Genomic DNA, 22,188 nt, shown 5'->3' on the forward strand with positions numbered 1-22,188 from the left:
CGCATTCGATGGAACCACTGAGAAAAGCAGTGGGCCCATTCTTCCTTAGGCTCCATCGTCTATGGCAATTTCGTACGCTTTCACCGCATAAAGCGGCTCGTAAAGAATCGAATTTTGTCTTTAGTTCTTGGGTATAAATGAAAGTCACAGGGCGCCAGGTCAGGATTGTATGGCTAATATCATTATTTCGACACCTGCCATAGTCAAATATTCAACAGTCCGTTTTGCGGAGTGCGCTGAAGCATTGTCGTGGTGAAGGAGGATCCTGCTTCGAGGGCGCAAATAAAAATAGATAACTATATTGAAGTGAATTCTTGCTATAAAACGCTTTACAAAAAAATAACGAAACAACTCGTAACTTTAAAATTAAAATAAATTCCATTTTATTGTAAAAAATAGACATTAAGTAATTCATATAATATAAATAATCATATTTTCCCTACAGCTTAAACTTGCCTTGACAAACTCCCTGGATTGATGGACATAATCGTATCCATCAAGATGAAGATGATGGCGTCATCATTACTAAATAAATACTGTTATTCGAATGTTTTTAAACGGCTTATCATTTGAATTATAACATTTAAAAATACCTATGTTTATTTAAAGAAACAAAACAGCAGATAAGAATAATACAATTCCTGAACATAATATAGCATAATATACACATTTCTAAGGGCTTAGGTGTATTATTCATTATGCTATATTTTAATACACGGAATTATTACTGTAGAGGTCACAAGGGATTCGGTCGGCAGCTGGTTTAAAATAAAATATGATATTTATTGTTTCAAAAAGGATATTTTTTTTGAATTTACAGACCCCATTTACCCAAAAACCATGTCATTTATTAATTTTTCTCTTAAAATACAATATATTTGAATAAGGGTTAAATAATTATATATATAATAAAACATTACATGAAATATTATTAAAATACTTTTTAGATTAAATGTATCATCATAGATTCATCTGCCGAAGCAAGTTCGATAATTAATGTAAAAATAGAGTTATTATAGAACTAGTGTTTTTTGCTAGCTAATTTATAATTTATGGTTATAATTCAATTGGTCCATATCAATTATATTAGTGTTTAAAGTTTCTTGTCTTTGTGTCAATTATATTGTGTTTTGAGCACTTATAAATAAATTCATAAAGATATAACTTTATAATTTTATTATGTAACGTATGTTATTTGTTAATTAAACTATCATGAAAAACAGTCAGTTAGTGAGGATTGGAACGTTTTGTAATTTGTAGTTGTCTAGCGATCTGTCCATTGTCATTGTCATTCTATAACGTAAATACTAAATAGAAAATATTGTAATTTCGACGAATTTTAAGATTAATGTGTGTTATTGTTTTTCTAATGAATACAAATTAAATAAGTCCAATGGATTCAAAATTAAATAGTCTTTGCCGGTTGTGTTTAAAACCTAACTCAACTGCAAACATGATATGTTTGTTTGATAATAACAAAGTTAATTATTATGGGCAAGCGGTATTACACTTCGCTTCAATTAAACTAAACAAACCAGACAATCCTTTACCGAGCTCGATGTGTAAAATGTGCCTCATATTGTTAAAACAGTGTATTTACTTTAAGTTTATGTGTGAAGCTAGTGGTAAAAAGCTTGACGAGGTCAAGAATAAATTGGCTCAAATAAAACTCAACTATGACTTAAAACTAGAAAATGATGACAAAGAAAAATTATTGAAACCCAAAATGAATGAATGTACATACATATCCAACCAGGATATGAATGAAAATTGCCATGATGGTGATATAAATGAACTAAACTTTACCATGTGTAAGACTAAAAAAAAACCCCAGTCAAAAAATGTAGATGTAATATTAGATATTTTAGAAAATTCAATTCCCTTAGAATCGGATGATAGGTTTGATTTAAGTAATTATGAGGAACCAGCAAAACTGCTAAATGAATATCCTCAATCTACACATAAAAGAAGGAACATAAGTAATATAGATAAACAGAGAACATGTCCCATTTGTCTTAAAAGACTAGCAAATCCATCTAGTTTTTGGAAACATATGCGCACACATAATAAAAAACACAGGTTTGTATATATTTTGTGTCACATTAAGACATTCTTTTTGGCAGTAGTACTGTTATATTAGGTATTTCATATAGAGTAGTTTTAATATAAAAGATATTGGTATATAAAATTGTCTTTTAGCTTACAATTAATCATTTTTGTTTTAGGTTAATCTGTGAACATTGTGGAATGAGTTTTGCAACATTTGCTGGTTTAAATGGTCACATGGTAGTAATTCATGGTACTGGAAAGTACATACAATGTCAACAATGTCCATTTAAAGCCTCGAGACGGTTTGAAATGAAAGAACATGAACGGATTCACACAGGCGAACGGCCATTTGCCTGTGAAAAATGTGGATTAACTTTTCGGCGTAAGGAGATATATAGAAAACATTTATTTATACATTCAGAAAAAACAGTTCAATGCAAAGAGTGTCCAAAAATGTTTTTTACCCCAGATCATATGGTGGGACATTACAACACTGTTCACAATAGATACATGTATATGTGTTATGAGTGTGGTGTCTTATATGCTAAAAACGGTACAGTGAGGCGGCATTTGCTGGAAAAACATGGTATACCCCGAAAAGACCAGAAGAAACTTTCTAGGGTAAAGGCAGGAGATGCAATTTAGAGTTTTTGATATTGTTATTAATTTAATAGGACGACTATGTATTTTGAGTATTTATTGTTTAACTACAAAAAATTTACATCATTCAGTCTGCCTCAACAGAAAAAAACTAGTTTATATCATTATATAAATGAAGTGTTTATTTATTTGTTTTATAGTTTATTGATAACCCACAGCTTTAAAAAAAATATAAATATAGCCATCATGGATTACAATATATATATATGAAGAACATTATTCACTAATCAAGACCAGTTACTAATAATTTAAGTAATCTCAAAAAGAAGTTTTAGGAGATTATTTGGAATAAGTCGAGGCTTGCTAATTCCCTATTATATTGATTTAAAATATGTTTAAGTATTTATTAGTTTGTATCAAGATATGAAGTATGAAACAGCTCAGTATTACCTGTTCTATAATCTGGTATATTTAAGTTTAATAAATTGAGCTTCAGATAACATTTACATTTGTTCATTTAAACACAAGTTAGTGAGTTAGTGTTGATGCCTTATTCACGTTTATTTTTGAGTCAACATGTCAGTTTCCTTACAATGCTTACCTTACTTTATTTCCCATATGTGGAATATGGGAAATAAAGTAAGTAGTATACTATACACTTATTTTCCTATTTCGCTGGGAATCGAGCCTTGAGATAAGAGGAGCTGGTTTGTTTCAATTAGCTTGTTTTCATTTTTTATTAAGTTTCTTAATGAGCAGTTGCGTAGTTTTGATCGAGTGAGATTTGTTAGACGTATGAAACGCAATTAAACTTTGCCATGTCGTTTCTATAAAGAGGCATGCTCGCACTGTCTGATATATTAATTTTTGTACTAATTATTTGTAGTATATTCATTCAATTGCACTGATAGAGAATGATATTGGTTTCAGTTACGTGAACCAAAAACCGTTACCGTAAGGGATAGTTCGGTGAACTTAGGTTCGATTCCTTGTGTAGTTATAATTCTATGGGGTTGGTAGACAATGGTCCCTAATATGAACGCTGTAATAGTCAGCCGCATCCCGGGGTCTCCTGACAACAAAACTTTTCATACTTTTATTTATTTTTTTATGAATAAAAATAAACGGAGATAATCGAAGCTCTAAAAAGAAATTGATGGCTTTGTTAGACAAGTAAGGCGTTTTCGCGAAAATTTTGCTAAATCTATAAATATGACTAAAAACCCAGGAAGCCATCAAAAGTCACGATTTTCTGATATCCCCATAAAGGGTAAGCCTTTTATAATTTTGTTTGATTTTCATATTCACGTTTTTCCACAAAAACGCTAGCTTATCCTGTTATACAGGTAATATCTTACGTATAACGTATAAATAATATTATTCTTTTTTTTAACATGAAGTAATTTTTGTCTTCTGGGAAGTATTTAAAACCTTTTGTAATAGTTTTGGCAAATAAAATAAATACGACGACGAAATACAAAAAAAATATTAAAAAACTTTCAAATTATTGGACACTACAGTACAGTGCGTTAAAACCTCACCTTGTTAAAGTTTATAAATAAATAAAATCAATTTTCAATTTAAACTTTTTAAGTATGTTTGAGATTGTTATTACTTGAAAACGATACTCTATGGGCTATGTGCTCCACTTGCAGGAAATAGTTGGTTGAATACTTTATTTATATAACCTGGATATTTTTAAATGGATTATTAATTTAGAGTCCTAAGTGTCTAAATTAAATACATATGCGTGTCCTTCCATAGCAATGTTGGCCTAATGTCTTCAGCGTGAGACGCTCATCCCTGAGGTCGTAGTTGCGATCCCCGGCTGTGCACCAATGGACTTTATGTGTATGTGCGCTTAAACATTTGCTCAAACGGTGAAGTTAAACATCGTGAGGAAACCGGCTTGCCTTAGTTTCAAAAAGTCGACGGCGTGACGATATAATATGTTATCAGCCTCCTGTGGCTGACGGCACACCCACTTGCCTATTAGATTGATAAATAATCATGTAACGTATACATAAATCTAAGGCCCAGATGTAAAAAGGATTGTAACGTTGTTTACAATTGTAAATTGTAATTGATTGTTTTATATATGTTCTTCAGGAATAACTAAATACATTCAGTAGTATCAGACTGTGCTTCAATAACAATATAACATTTATATTTTCTCAATAATGTTATTACATTTGCGTCGCGCAGTCGGTGAAATATATTATGCAGTAATTGTATAATAATGTGATTAAACTGTTTACAGATAATTTCATTTAGCCAACCTTAAATTGCCTAAGTAAACACAATTTTAATTAAAACGTAAATTACATTGCCTAAACAACCTTAATGTGTCTTTGAACGTTTATTGTTAAGGACAATTTTCTAATTTATTTCGTAGACCCAATTTTAATACACATTGACAATATTCTTTATTTAAAAAAATGTCTTGCTTATGATCTTCACTTGTTTATTATTATTTCTTGTAATAAATAATACAGTGGCTCATCCACTATGAGATAATCTTGTTATTAATATTTCGGTTGTGTCGGAAATATTCTGTCCGGCACAGCTCTCTTAGAACTATGCTAAGACGGTATGGAATGAAGAGTGCATTTTGCACACATCTGTGCTCGAAAATATTTTCTACGTTAATAGCCAGCCTCAATAGATATTAGTCACTGATGCCGAATCGGTTTGGAGTATTTTTAAAAATTAATTCCCATTATAAAACGTCACAGGGGTCTAATCAAGAGTGCGTTGTAGTCCCATGTTAATAGTTTTTTGTATATTATGATTTTACGTTTTCTGGTAAAAGTTGGGTATTCCTTTTGCATAGCAGTGTTGATCTCATATATATTATATTAAAGTACAAACATATTTTTTTCACAAAAACGATTGTTATATTAATTTGGAATAGGTAAACACATTTTTCTCTCTAGGTACTTAAAGAAGCGGGATTGTAATTAATTTAACTTAGTGTTACCATGTTTTGAAAGCTGCTCATCTTTACAATCTCTTCATATTTTTTTATATATAATTTTCTGCTATTCAGGATACACGCACTCAACAGCGGTCAGTGAAAACCGCTTCAGATTTATTATAAGCCATCGTTATTTTATATTGATATTGGAAAACGGGATATAAAATATTTTTATTCGCTTTTCTATCTTTATTACACAAATGTACTAGATTATAGTTAACGATGTACTGAAAATAAATCATTATCCTTCCATTCAAATCGTTGAATGTACTGTAAACCAATACTTGTATTGCAAATAAATCTCCCAAAACATATTTAACTGATTAAGGCTTATAGTACTTTAATGAATAAATTCGTTGTTATTGTGTTGTACATTATTAATATATCTCGACGTCTGAGATTACAGCAGAGACATTACCAGTTCTCGTGTATACAATAGACAATATGTTTCTTTTCTTTTTTTCTAATATTCTTTCTTAGAATATCAAAAACAATAAATAACAGAGCTGTTGCTTTCCTCGCGCAACGCATAAGTATCGCAATACAGCAAGAAAATGCTGCCAGCGTTAAAGGTACACTGCCAAACTTTTTAAATTTAGTTTTAATTTTCTTCTTATATATTTTTTAATACTTTTAATATTTCTATGTAGGTTAAGAAAATTTGTAAATACTGTATATTTTATTGTAATAATTACTAATAAACGTTTTTAACGTTAATGTTAATTTGATTAAGTGAAGTTTTTCCGTAAGGAAGTCAGAATTTAGATACCAACCAGAACTATTTCTTCATAGCTAATTTGTCTTGTAAATTTTCAATTTATCAGCACTGAATGATCATTGGACTACTCTCAATATAAGCCCTAAAATTTAATTTCTTTAAAACGTTTACCTTCGTAGTCTAATAGTCTTTGATTCTACTATTTATTATTGGAAGAAGAATAAAATATACAGAATTGAAAATACGTTTTCTTTTATTTCTGTCCATGTGTGTTTTTGAAAAAGACAAACATCTATTTGTTATTAGAGTTATTATGACTAGTTACTTATAGATAGTTACATTATTTCAGTATAACTTTCCACATCGCTGTAAGCATTCTACAAATAACCCGTTTTGTTGACTGGTACGTTTCTCAAGGTAAGAATCCATCTGCATCCGTTTCACTTATAAGTAATCTTAAGAATAATGTGGCCTCGCTTTATATAGCTTACCCATGAAAAGAACTCAATTAAAAAGCGCGAATAAAATTAGCTATTTAGTGCTCATACAAATAAACAAGTCAATCATTTAAAGTCAGCACTTACTGGTCATATTTATGAGTGTTAAGAAGAGAATTGCGTCTATTCACTCTTCAAAGGAAGGTTAACCCTTAGCGTTACATTTTGGAGCGTGGGATTTGTCCAGGTAAGAAATGTGACCCTGAGGGAACGCTGCTATCATTCTTGCGTGGCCCAAAGCATAGGCTAGATTTAGATTATGCGTGTCATTAAAATATTTAAACTATATATTTTGTTACTAGAATCATAAACGTGATTTTGATATTTGAATTATTTTTCGTTTTAAGTGCTTAACAGCAGTTAAGAACGACGACGAACGAAAATGAAATTTTAATTAAATGTGGTATTTGAAAACCATAATGTAAGGTACACTTTTATTAAGTTTATGTTTTGCTTAAAATTAAAATCATTTTTCATATGAATCTTATTTACAAAAAACTTATCAATACATATTATACATTCTTCTTCAGCCGCACTCTACAGGTCGTGGCGCTGCACAATTTCCTCGACTCTCCCATGTGGCTAGACCTGTAAGGAAGGGCCTTTACTTGGTCCAGCGTGTAGGAGATTGGCCACTCTGCCAATCATGATGAGTTTTTCTAAACTTTCTGAATCTCTGCGTCATCTCCAAAAAACTCAGAATGCGTTAGTAACAAAGTGTTGAAAGACGATTTTTTACCTGTTTTATTATATTATATATACAGAATGAGTATTTAGGAGTAAAGGGACTTAAAAGATCATCGTATACTAAATAATTGCGAGTCCAGCCCATAAAACAACTTATTCTTTCAACATCCTTTAAGAACCTACCAATTCTAAATAGGCTGGTAATGCAATGCAATGTGTCCTACCCGTTTGCCCCCTGTTACATTAAAATGAATTAAACGCTTACCCGCATTCGTTTTTAAATTACGCCACATCCAAGCACTCGTTCAAGTTGAGAAAAATCATTTAAGTTTCTCTTTTCTGGGACAATTTTGCTCTTACCCTTGAGCGAATTGCAAAGGTCGAGGGTTAAATATTGTCATTGTTTAGTATCTGATTTGATTATTCTTCTGACCCAGTATTTTTATCGGTTTAAGATTACATCGTTAGGGGCATTCGTTATGCAAACGTCTGTAAATGTTTTTTATCTGTAGTTGTTCTGGATATAAATAGGGCAACTTTTTATCTAATAAAGTCAGTATGGACGTACTGTCGCATTTACAAGTATTTAAAGAATGTAAAATTAATGCCAAGCTCAACTAATTAAAATCATCGAGTCGGGTCGAAAGTTAGTTCAGGGTATTCGTAGGAAGACTCATAAGATGTTGCAGGTAGCCGGAAAGCGCTAAAGATTTAACAATGAACAAGCTTCTGAGTATACAACGAATTGGGGCATTATTTTATAAAATTAATACAGCATGATCGAATTAAATAATAAATTATATTGGATCTGTAAAAAATCTCTTGTGCAATCGGTATTTATTTTTGTTAAATAACTACAAAGTAAGATACAACCAATTATGTTGGTTGCCGTAGGTCACAAGAAAACCAAGTTCTTTGAACTAAATTCAGTAGCAGTTTGCTCTCTTACATGTCTACATACTACAAAGCAGGAGGCTCACCTGATGGTGATACCGCCGCCCATGGACACTCTCAATGCCAGAGGGCTCGCGAGTGCGTTGCCGGACTATTCTAAGTGACTTATGCTAAACTGTGCGACGGTCTTTCCGACGTCTTTCGGTTACAAGACTATTTCTCACACCTTTCATCATCTTTTTGCAGCAGTTGTCACGCATAAGTTTATTATGATTTATTGCTTAATGTGTTATAATTTTGACGAATATAAGTGGCTGTCAGGGCGTCGTCGGAAACAGATTACTAGAGATACAATCAAGAAAAAAATTAATGATTCCATCAAAATATCTTATCTACCAATTTAATATGAATAGGCATTTTTTGAAGTTTTCTTCATGAACTAAGTTTTTTCATGGTTCAGTATCTCTATATTAACTCCTCTAGCTAAAAGCTTGGCTAAATTTTCTATAAACAGGCAGTAATCCTGACTATAACAAATTATCAAGTTATTTATAGTTTAATCTCCAACGATCGAGTTGCGAGCTTCAATAGATATTGCTTCGAAGTACACTAATACAAGTGCTGCACAAACTATGCTTTTAAACTATGCTTAGATAAGTGAATTGAACTTTAATGCGCTAAGTTTAATATGAACATTTATGGCTTGCTACCAGTTATTTAAGGTGGAATCCATAACACATAATAAATTTTTATATATTTCGTAATCATACAGCTAACAATAATTATATATAAAAACAAACAACTACACTAAAACTATAGCCAAAGATGGAATACCTATATAATATTTACAAAAAAGTTTCAAACATTTGCAAAAGGGGAAAAACAATAGAAATTATTCAATACATTTAGCTAAGTAATACTTTATTGCTATGTGTTGTATGATAGTGTAAAAGTGGCGTACATACCGTACGTGAAGGTGTGTATGTGAGGTATGCTCATGATGCAGGTGATTTTGCGTTATCGATATAAGAATATCGATAGCTAGCGATACTCATTTGAAACATATTCCGCGATAGCTTAAACAAGTCAAGGCTGTGGTCGTTGTGTGTCCGGGCTGCGCGATATAAAACTGAGTTCTTTTCATAGTTGATGTTGATGTGAGGAACATGAAACAAAGCACCATTACAAGTCTAGTTGGCAGGAACGTGGACAATTGTTTCTATAACGGAGATGCAATTATTTTTATTTGAGATTATGTCATGCAATAGCATATATTATATGTTTGATTCACTGATTAAAGCAGTTAGTTAAACGAGCGATTATTAACCCTGGGGTCATGCATTTGAATGGACTAGTGACAACTAGGGACGGGATATTATACATCATATGGACATATTAGAGAGTTTTACTGAGTCTTAGATATTTTATTTGATGTGACGCATTATCACAGTAAATTTTAATGTTATTCTTATATAATACGAATGTTCTTGTGACGAATAGTGGAAGAAACTATTAAAATGCCGGTGGGTTAGTAAAATGGCGTCAATATTTAGCAATTATTGGGAATTAAAAGTCATTTTTCTTTATACCAGAGTTTTACCAGACATTGTAGAAAAGAAACCAAAATATTGTTTTCTTTGCTTTGGAAAAGCTAAATATATGGACTAAGTGAACAAATTACATCGTCGGCTTAGGATTAACTTTCTATTATACCTAGTAGTAGATTCTTTGTTGTGTTCTAGACAACTATTTGTTGTGAGATTTAAACTGCGGGGTTATAAACTCAAAAAGTATGAAACGATTGTCACTTTCCTTTGTTGCAACAATGGGTGGATTTTAGATCCATTGTGTTAACAGTTTAATGGAATTTACATGTCAAATTAGACAAATAATATTTTGAGATTTTCGAGAAATATGTATATGTATTCATCAACCACTGTCTTCGCCGTCTTCTGGGCTGGGCCAAGCAAATCTCTAATGAACAACTTTGGGAGCGCTGCCGAGTAACCCCGATTAGCCAAACAGTGGAACATGTGCTTTTACACTGCCCTATATTCGCATCGTCCAGGCACGACCTGGAGCAACAAATGCAGATGACTGTAGACCGTGGCGGCCTACAGGACATGTTAATAAAGCACAGACCGTGCTTGGAACGGTTCTGCGAAAAAATTATTAAATATTTAAAGGAGGCAAACAAAACCGAAAGAGCGGGTCTCGCGAGGAATTGCGCCCCGGCTCGCCCATGAATATTGTAAATAAAAATATTACCGATGCAGCCGGGGCGTATTTCGCGACGCCTGCCATTCGCGAACTAGTAGAATTAATTAAATGTATGTTGTTTTTATTTTTTGAAAAAATGTGCTATAAAAAGTCCCTGGACAATATGGCAGGGGAGTAGAGGGTTTATCTATTAAAAAAAAACCCGATTAGCCAGCAGGTCAAGCAATGCAAGTAGAACTGGATAGGCCATACACTCCGAAGAGATTCCAATTATAACCCCAAGTAGGCCCTTGATTGGAACCTGCAAGGAAAGCGGTAGCGTGGCCGTCCCAAGCAAACCTGGCATCGTACAGTTTCAGATGAGATAGAGAAATGGAAAGACTTGGAGCGAGGTGAAATACGAGGCTTAATACCGAACGCGATGGAGACTTACTCTGGACGCCCTCTTTCCCATCTAGGTGTTATAGGAAATTAAGGTCATCGATATGCACATAACTGGGGGATGCTTATCCAATTGCTTACAAATTAGGATACTCCTCCCTAAAGGTTGGAAATAAACCCTCTAAAAGGTATCCACGGGCTGCGATGACGTCCCGAAACCTCGTTTGTCTGTAAAAAAAGTTTGAATTAACTATGTCAAATAATAGAATATACACTAAAAAGATGCCCAATAAGTCAATCATTGTGGAAATTATAATCAGGTCGTCTGCCATTTTGTCACGTCCTAATGTTTATTTATTTACACTTCGTTTCCTTATACAAAAACACACATATAAAAATAAATGTTTTATGCACGTTATTCATTTACTTTTCAATAAAAGCCTTCATTATTTGTGTTGTTTTACCGTTCTATCTTTGCACTTAAACCAATATGGAAAATTGAGCCTTCATTTTGTCTTTTACCCATATTTATTGCACGCAAAGCCATGTCTGCAAATAATCACTCATTCTAACATCACCCTTAAGCGTCTACGGTTCGGGACTTTAAAAATGTTTTCGCTTACAACGTATTAATTTCCTGTGTAACCTCGTGCAGTAATTAAATCCGCAAGCGGATATGAAATTCCGAGTATATATTTTTAGAATCATTTTGTGTTGGTATAGATTTTAATCTTGATATAGAATTACAGGCCCCGACATATCAACTTAGTTTGACAGCAGATCACAATGTCTCGGATTTTTTTAAAGAGAATTTTGTATTTAAAATATGATATAACTTAAATTATGTTCGATAATCACGAACGTCAAAAAAAATCTTCAAATATATCAAAGCCTCTCAAAGCAAAGGAGAATAAACTTCATAGATTACAGAGTGTATAGGCTAGTCTCAATAGAGATAGGCCACCGATAGATGTTTGAGTAATTGAATCACGGAATTTCTAAATATTAGTATATTTCTTTGTATATGCCATTAAACAAGGTTGTTGTATATTATACACAGTAGAACCTTATACCCAGGATCAAAGGAACAATAACAAAGGTCAGGCCCGAGGTTGTAAGGCTTCCGTTTTCCGATTATTATATCATAAAATAATTTAGACATTTCAATGAGGATACTTGACCCCTTGCTATATAATTTGATTATTACGAAATGTATGTTCTGTATGTATATATTTATGCTGTTATTGTCAAATGTGTATGTAATATGGTATAAGACGTAAAATATCCAATTGCTCATGTAATTACGCGTTAAAATCCTGTTTTGTTTGTCGAGAGATATGTTGTGTGTAACATTAATCTTCATCGGTGTCATCGTTACTTGTCTTACCTCCAGGTGACGGATATTTATTGAGGAAATATATGAAAATATGTTCAGTTTTTTTGGCAAATGATATATTAATGTTGCATGTGAATAGGTTGAATGTCTATAATATAGATAGAGCATCTTTCTTTCTGGGTCGGTATCATATGTCTGAGTATCGTGGTGGTCAGTTGTACAGTAAAATCTGGCGCGGATAAGGTTTCGTCACCAATTTCGTTCTTGCGCTTCTTTTACAACTGTGTATAGTTTTAAGGATGACGAGTCTTTGAACTGATCATCCCATCTCGTGGGCAAACGTCCACTAGATCTTTTGCCTTCGGTGTTGCTATCACGGTGAGCTTCTAAATGTTGTCGTTGCCTCAACAAATTGTGTGACCAATTACAAGATAGAACGTAGAAATTCCCATTTTTGTTATAAGCTGCTAAGTATCGCGTTCTTGGCATATAAGCTTCTAAGACGACCCCTAAATACTGGATTCGAACTTGTACTAGAGATATAACGTTCTACTTTATTTTGGTTTTCATTTGTTTTTCGATTTTCATTTATCAGAATATCGTATTTCGTGTTAAATACACCAAAAGAATAATGTTAGTTCAAACAGAATTCGATTGAATCATATCTGTCGCTTGTAGACCTACATTGGACCACAAAATACTCAAATGGGCAATGTTGGACTAGTGGCTGCAGCGTGCGTTAGGTATGGTATGTCTTCGACCCAAAAAATCTAAATCTGTCACGCATATAAGGGTCATAAAGTACTATTTAAACAAAAACCATGATCACGAAATAGACACAGCGATCTAGATGCCAAGACCAAGAGTTGCACCACGGGTTTCTTTTCTCCAAATATGCACACACACTACTCGGAAAAAATGTATTGTTTATGAAATATCCTAAAAATAGTTTTACATTTTATAAAAATATTATATTTATTTACTACAGTCATCAAATAGAAGGATTTGAAATACTGATCTGATTTTATTAAATTTATTAATCATAAACTCATATTATTAAACCAAATTCGCTTATTACAAAAGAAAATGTTATAAGGAGTAATTTTACGCTGTCTGCTTTTAGGTAAGGATAGGTAATTTATGCTCTTCATTATCTCAAGGGTGCTACACACATGGCCACTATCAAAGCAATTTTATGTATGAGATTGTGGCGCGTTGCGTTTTTCGTGAACCTTTCGTCCCAAGTCCACATAAGCTCTACGACTCACTTGAAATTTGAGTTACAGATTTAGAGAATAATTTACGTTATGTATGTTAGCTTAGACAAAAGACAAAAATAGGCAGTTATAAGCCCTGAATTGTCTTCGATTTCATTGTAATCTATTTCCAAATACATATTTATATTTAGTTATATACGCTAATTATACAATAATTTATTACAAAAAAAGACATCGCAGGTAACCATATCAAAAGAAGTAATGAGAATTAGAAGAGTGTAAAACTGCATTTATACAAAGAATAATTACAAAACAAAATCAAATAATCTAAATCTTAATACTAACAGAGACAACAAATTTTTGCGAGAAGTCTCCACTTATACACAATAGCTTTTGGAATGAGTGATTATTAAAAAAAAAATCTGCTGGAGGGTATAGTCATCGTATACTAACCACAATCCACCATCAAGTGATCGAATATGATACACGTCCTCGAGTTGATTAAGCCAGTTTAGATCCAGAAGTACAGAAGCCTCCTGGGCATTTTGCAAGCTTCACAGAGCGATGTCACTGCTCCGATTCCTATTCGTTGGAAAGCCACTCATTCCAGGACTCCGTGGATTACTAGGAATGTCGGTTTTCTTGCGATGTTTTTCTTGACTTCGAACGCACGATCTAAGTAAATCTAAGAATCTACGAGGTTAAGTGTACTTGTGGTAACATGATTCAACTGGAGGTACTCGATTCAATTTCTGGCATTTCATTGTTCTTTGCTTTATAAAAATAATTTGCTTATAAAAAAAATTATCAATAACTGAGATAAAGAATTGTCTTATCCTTGTTAGGAATATAGGGACATAAACAAATGGATTCTGAAATATATTTAAATATTGAGGGTATATTATAATACCAAAATAAAAAAACATTAATAAATGAACAATTAGTTTATTAGTATAGTAAACTTAAAAATACTATATACAGTTTTATAAACAATTTTATGCTATCACATTTCATTCTAAATTATCGTCGGCTCTGATTTGTTCCACTGCTGTTCATAACATACGCGGCTGACGAAAACAATTACTTATATGTATAGACATTAGCCGCAAAGTATACTAATAATATTAAGTATTTACATTCATTAATTTATAAAATTTTGGTGGTATATAAATCGAATATTAAGTTTCTTACTACCTATAAAGATAAGTGACGCCTGTATTCTGTAGCTTCATCTACAGATAGCATTACCGATACAAACATTTTTGTATGCAAATCCTTTCTCAATATCTGATCTCGCAACTTAACGATCTCGCGAACTCTTAACAGTGGAGTCGAAACTAATCCCTCGAAAAGGGTACATATGACACAATGTGTGCAAATAATTAATGAACTACATAGATTAACAGACCTTTTTAATTGTCCGTTGAGTGAACTGAGAAAAGGTCTGCTTTATGTCAGCTCCTGTAATTTATGAAAATATTTTAAACGGTTATTGTTTAAGGCTGTGTGGTTTCTACGTGTATATTTTAAATAAGATGTACCAGTGCTAATCATGTTCTATATAAATGAACGAACTTTGTTTTTCAGCTTAAAAGCTTAATGTAATTAAAATCGCGATACAATAACAATTTCAGTTAATTAAGTGATTATTTATTTCTTTATAATGAGAAACTACTGACATACTGCGATGATGATGGTACGTCGTTCATTACACGTTTGAAAGACCAACGTGTCGCTGAAGTTAATTGTCTTAGACTTTTTTATATTGTATTAGACAACATTCAAACATTGAAATTTACAAACGCAACAAAAGCTGAAATTTACAGAGTATTTGTATAAAAATCTTACTTTAGTGAGATTTTTAGATGTGCTTTAGATATTTCAAATAATCATTTCATAGAATTGATAGTAGATCCGCTGATAACTTCTAATATTTCAATATATCGAAATGATTCCAATTAGAGTATAATTACAACATCGAAACCATATCAAATTGAATAATTAACATATTTTAATAACAAATGAACATCAAATTGCATAATTAGACACCAAATATATGTACATAATATGAATCCTTAACTATTCTTAAAAGGTTTTGAAAGTCACCATTATATTAATAGTTTTTCAATCATTAGAATGAAAATGTTAGTATGACTTCTAATAATTGGAAAATCTAGGGCTTATTCTAATTAATAAAATGGGCTAAATTAATACTGACATTAAAACGAATATTATTCACACTGATCTATTTATATTCTAATGACCTTACGTAGATGACAGAAGCATGCAAGCTTTTTTCTGTATACAATATTAATACACAATTATGTTTGTCTCCAGTATGGTGTAGATATAGCCTCTTCCGATTCCTACCATATTCTTTCTACGCCTAACTTTACTTGCCTTATTAATTCATGGACTTCAAAATGTTAATTTAAAAGAAAATTATATAAAAAGTATTTGGCCTCGACCACTATGCGGAAGGTCTTTTTCGAAATGTAGTTTTTTGCACGTAATAATGAATTTAATTTATTATGAATGATATATTAATTTTAGTAACTCTTTTTCTTCCATTTTTCAATTGCCATTGTGTAACATTATTCATCCTTTATCAATTAATATGTATAAATATTGTTTCTAAAAAGAAAAAGCTTTGAAGTTACTTTCAAGCTAACTGCGGTGTGACGCACACTGAGAACTTTTGTACTTATTGTAAAATGACGCGTTTAGTATATTTATAATTTGTATTTGTTCGTCTGCGTAAGGTCTCCCTAAGTATAAAAGGGATTGAAATAGTAAACGTAGGGAACTTATACTATCAAATACATTATATGGAAAATATTCCATAGACAAACTTTGGATATATCATTGCTTAAGTTGACAGTGCCTAATCAAATAATTCAGGAAAGTTCAATTCCCGATTGGAGCGGTTCTAATTAAATTTGTGTTTTTTGGTGAGTTTGAACAACGGTCACTCGTCTAAACATGTGATAACATGTGATACAGTGTAATACAAAATGTCAGAGACCCCAAAAGTTTATTGCGGCTGAGCAGTTTCATGTATCGAGTATGTATTTGCGTGTTGTTCCCACGAGAATGTAAGTACATGCTCCTATTTCACCATATCTCCTGCTGATAAAGGATCTTTCACAATCTGAGACAAATCTTTGATTTTAATTTATTTTATTACTACTTACGATGCCATGAACATGGTGTAATGGTTGGAGCTTCTTACAAACGTTGTGTAAAACAAATAAAACTTGGCGATTAAAAAGCATGGCGGAGAGTTTATTGCCAGTTCTTCTCTTCCGTTCTACGCCCTTGATTTGACAACTGGCAGTAAATGAAAAATTAGAAGCATTTAATGATATTCCTTTTTTTTGACGTTCATAAGTCTACATTGTGATACCTATATGAATAAAGGATTTTTGACTTTGAGTTTGACTATTGTCAGAAAGGCATTAAACTTAAGTAGCCTTAAACAATTGTTTAGGGCATACGTCAAAAAGTTCTATTTTAAATTTTACCTAAAGCTGATTAGTATAATATTTCAAATAGAAATTAAAGTTCTAGCAAGAGCTTAAAGTGGTTTGTTCTTGTAACTCGATAGTTGTGGCTTTGAACGAATGAATGAACGATAATAGGATTGTTTTAGTGATTGATAGAGCGTAAAAATAAGAGGTAGGCTAAGGTGTTTCTGATTGAGAGTGAGTGAATTAGTGGGAACGAAGCGAATACAGGCATGGTTACTTACTTACCCAGAAATAAGACTACTATACATTTTTAGAGATACTAGACTTCTTTACCCAAGTTCAATATACGTGAGACCATTATTACTACGAGCTGTAGGTTTTCTAGCTCCTATGTTTATAGTAATTGAAATGACAAGAAATACCATACCAATATTTTCTGCTAGTTTGGATTAGTCTAGTCTGCATACCTAATATTCCTGTGCCATATGCAAAATAACGATTGCTCAACTTGATTCTAATTAATATTTAGAACTGAGCGTAATCCGAATTTCGTTGTTTGAAACTAATTGGGACAGATATTAATTCCTTTTAATTGCGCGTTCATTAGAATGACATTTAGTTTATTAATAGTCTGTCATAGACATAATTTTAATGGTTAATTAGATTTCAAAAGCTTATAATTTTTAGTTTAAACAAATTATTGTTATATAAAAAAATAGATAGAACCAAAAATGTTCTTAACATCATAATGTAGTCACACCATCACAACTTTTTAATGCAAATAATATATTTTGAAGTGAAGTTTCACTTCGAAATACCTTTATCGGCGTTGGAAAAAAATACCGCCACATTTTTCGGTTACGCGCCATCTTTATCTTGTCCCGTAGTAGGGGTTGATTCAAAGTGAAGCCATTAATCACAAAAATATATAATAACGATAACAATGATACTAATAATTCTATTACAATTAATGAAATCTGTAATAATCTTAGTAGTAATAGGGGAAAATTAAATAATTGTATTATTTGTATTCATGGCTATGATAATAAAAGCCTTTTGTTAAACTTTATCTAATTTAACTTTATTTAACCAATTTCTGTAAAGTTACATATATTAGAAATTATATACAAACTAATTTAGGTTTTAAATTTGTCTGAAATTTAACGGTCGTGCGGTGTCGGTAAAAGTCGGTATGTGTCACGCACACATCGCAGTACCGAAACAAAAACAGAAAAAAATACGACTGCATACAACTACTGAATATTTGTTTGTATTCCCATCAAAATATTATTAGCTCTTAGTCAATAAGAGCGAAAGGGTGAGAGAACAAAGTTCTGCGTAGATATTATGATAAAAATAAAATCACATTGTTTATAACAAGGGTCGTATATTTATGGGTTTGTCATTCCATGAATAGGATATTAGCGTTTATATTTACACTGAAGATTCTCGTATGAATAATCTAGTGAAGCGTCAGCTTCGCATTATAAAAATAACTAGAAAGAGCACTCAAATTTTTTCAACACGTGTTGAACATAACGAAGGTTTAATATAAGCTGTCAAAGTTGACACTTAGCGCTAAGTGGACATGCTATATGTCAAAAACATCTTTAGTTTGACAGAAGGACGTTACGTGAATCTTAACTCAAGATCATTTCAAGAAAATCAACAAAAAGCCGCATAAATTTAAATTTATTGAATTCGATTAGTAGTAATAAATCTGAAATTCAACTAAACATATATATGTACTTAGCCTACTTACTACGTAATAAAGTAACATATATATATAGTAACCATAATTTATCTTACGTATGCGCCACCTATTTAGAAACGTGGTCCTAATTAGTATGCACTAGTAAAAATAAATGCAAGTTTTAATATAAATCTCGTATGTTCCTTACAAATTAAATGTATGTCTCACGTGTTCCTAGCATTTGAACCATTATACTCTACTTTAATTTATATTACAGCGTCTTTTCATTACATCTTTATATTAACACTATTCTGTGAAAACTGAGAAAAGAATTTTATTTCAAACGACTCTTTAAAATCCTCATTTTAGCTGTTCCACTTTTCAAATTAGCATCGCATTCAGAGTTACAAATCACTGGTTACAAAAGGAATACGTCGGTCCAAAGTTTGTCTCGGGAAATAGGGCTTTATTACTGGGTAATATGGTAGGATGTGGCTTAACACAATTGTCACCGGATAGCGTATAGGACTACTGTTGTGTACAAACTGTGCAATATGCTTAGATGGATGTAACTCGGTGAGGAGGACTGCATGGCCGCTGGATTTTCGCCTGAAACAATTTTATTTGATTAAAGCTTTATGAAACTTATACAAGAACAAAAGAACAAATTATATTTGTTTGTAAATGCTCTAAATGAAACTCAAAATAACTTTACTCATATAGGTAACCAAGTACACTCATGAATGTCAACAGAAAATATGTTAAATTGATTCTAAATTTACATTTATTTCCAGCTCGCAAATGAAGGGCGTAGAACTAGTAAGAATAACTGGCACTCTCTACCACTCTTTTTAATAATAATAATTAAGGACTAAGATTATTCTTTAATGTTTATTATTTACTTAAAGCAGACAGATTGCCTTTAAATTGTTCATAACGCCTATAGCATATAACCTGAAGATTCTGGATTCAACTTCCGGAACAAATAATTTAATATATATATATATATATATATAAGATAAAGACAAAAGTCCATAAAAAAAAAACAATAAATAGGTTAATGAACCTGGTCTCAAATAATTTATGGCGTTTAGTATTTCTTCCGTTGACTGAATTTGAAGGCATCTCTGGACGATTGCGGGTCTTAGAAAAATGATGTTACTGAGCACTCGGATGTTTTCCCGTAAGGACTGCAAAGTGTATCCAGAGTGTCGGGAACTCGACTATCATTTGATAAATAATTGACCCTTTAGATGTACGTCATTCACTTTTTGTTTTACTAATTTTGGTAAGCTTTTTTGTGGTTGTTTTATTCGTTCACTTCAATTGGGCCTCATGGGATATTGACTTTTTTTGTCTGTACTTAAGAAGCAATGAATGTACGTAAGAGCAACAATTGTGAAAACTCAAAGTCATAATCGAAAGTAAGGATAAGATATATCTGGTCTGCGCACAGCTTCCGCTTCTTAGTTTTTGTTTAATAATAACTTTTTAGTGATGCAATGCTAACCCAATAATTTTTTAGTTTTGAACAATGTCACTAAATACAACTTTTGATGTTATCATTTTGACGTCAAAAACTACGCAATTAGAAGCAAGTAAGTCTCACATATTTTTAATATTGAATAAAATATTTAAACCGTGTTAATTTGCATAGTAATAACTTTTTAGGATTCTATATTTCATTTAAATTTAGCCTTCGTTTTATGATTAAACCGTTAAAATTTCTCTGGATTAGCTATTTTATTACTACTGCAATTTTTAGGTGTTCAGTTGAAATAAAATAAAAGTAAGGTCAGCAGCGACAATTTCATTTAGAAGGATGCCGGGATGAACATCGCTCCTCGGATTACGTAACTTTCATATCTCGTTCACCTTGAAGGGAGGGTTAGCAAATAATATATTTATCATAAGTTTTAAAAACAAAGTTGCATGAGCTCAATGAGAAATTTCTTTTTGAAGTACATACTTATCCATCATAATTAATATCTGTAATTATATTTGATAAACTATTGCTTATACATTAATGAAGCATATGTTACTGCTATTAAACTTCTGAAACATATATTTATAGGTTGTGGTTACATTTTTTTGAATCTCATTATTTTTAAGTTTGTATTATTTTCTTTTTAAGGTAACTAATGATCAATTTCTTGCCTACTAACCCATAGCCATCTAGCTCGAATAGCTCAAAGAACCAGGGTACAAAATGTGCTAGTTACGTATGAAGTACAAGGCGATATCGCGAAGACAGCTAGGTATTTTCAATGTCTCGTCTTAATTTCAAAAGATTTTATTGAATAAATAACGTATTTTGTCTATTTATGCTATCCGTACCAGACTACTCATCGCTTGGAGGTTGCGATTCCTATAATTCCACTCCTTAAGCGGCCCCAACTACAACTTCATCCAATTTTCTGCCTAGAAGAGATTAAATTGCGTATAAAATGTAATGTGAATTACTAGATACCGGAAAATTATACTATAATTGCAACATCTTCGCATGTAATAGTTTGGAAAATGTTATAGTTTAGATTTTTGTAGTTTTATAGTCTTTCAAATAATTTAGGACTTTTAATCTACGGTTTCAAAATTTATAGATAAAATTATTTCATGGATCTCTGGGGAATATATTTGCTATGTAAATACATCTAAATATTATTTATATATATCAAATTAAAAAAACTTTGTGTTTTTTGTTAATTTGTTTTACAAATTAAATGACTTTTCAAATAAATTAGGACTACCTGGACATCAAGATTTTTGATATACGGTTTCAAAATTTATCTTCTTATAGTACCATCCTTTCGAAGCTTGGTTGATTATCATGGCTTCTTTAATTTTGGATCCCGCGCTTCTAAAAAATGACTTGGTGCATTTACCAATGTCTAAGATTTTTCAACCAAAACGTGTGTCTGTTGCCAGGTCTCAATGGCAACTTCAAAGTGGCAGACCTTGCCTTTTATGATTTGTTGAAGAGTAGCTCGAAAATTTATAGAAAAAATAATTTCATGCAGTTGTTTGGAATATATTTGTTATATAATGTACTAAATATTATTTATGTATGAAATCAAAAAATAAATGATTATTAATCAAAATTTACTAGAACCATAGAATAATAAATTGTCTGAGCTCCATCATTTTCAAACTGTACATTATCGATATAACTAAACATCAATCATTAAAATGTTTACAACAATAAAATAATTGAATCCGAATCCATTTAAATTGAGTGACCAGTTTATAATTAAATCTATCGTGTAAGTCTAATAGAATGACGAGAGAGGGTTAAACGGCCACTAGTGCCTTCAGTAATGGACTAGAAAATTGACTTATAACAGCCTATAGTGAAACCCGTGGCGGCCGATAAATTGTTTCATCTACATCTTTGTTTGGCAGATACATTTTGGTAATTTATTGAGTTTGGCTCTGATAGTGTATTCGTTTTA

The 22,188-nt window shown here is 31.8% G+C and overlaps 2 protein-coding genes across 2 annotated transcripts in view; one reads left to right on the forward strand and one right to left on the reverse strand.

Moving 5' to 3' along the window:
* The first annotated feature begins 1,332 nt into the window (after positions 1-1,332).
* LOC123710968 (zinc finger protein 510-like) lies at positions 1,333-2,833 on the forward strand. The gene is made up of 2 exons (XM_045663312.1): positions 1,333-2,079; positions 2,226-2,833. Exons 1-2 carry the CDS (start codon positions 1,394-1,396, stop codon positions 2,692-2,694), a joined length of 1,155 nt encoding a protein of 384 aa, XP_045519268.1. The 5' UTR covers positions 1,333-1,393; the 3' UTR covers positions 2,695-2,833.
* A 15,803-nt stretch (positions 2,834-18,636) lies between these two features.
* The window catches only part of LOC123711054, a 107,029-nt gene continuing 103,477 nt past the window's right edge, over positions 18,637-22,188 (reverse strand). The window contains exon 8 of the mRNA XM_045663452.1: positions 18,637-19,348. Coding sequence (XP_045519408.1) covers positions 19,248-19,348 — 101 coding nt within the window. The 3' untranslated portion in view covers positions 18,637-19,247. The remainder of the gene's footprint in view (positions 19,349-22,188) is intronic.

This window comes from Pieris brassicae, chromosome 6, assembly GCF_905147105.1.
Source record: "Pieris brassicae chromosome 6, ilPieBrab1.1, whole genome shotgun sequence".
In the NCBI taxonomy this organism is placed as follows: Eukaryota; Metazoa; Arthropoda; class Insecta; order Lepidoptera; family Pieridae; genus Pieris; species Pieris brassicae.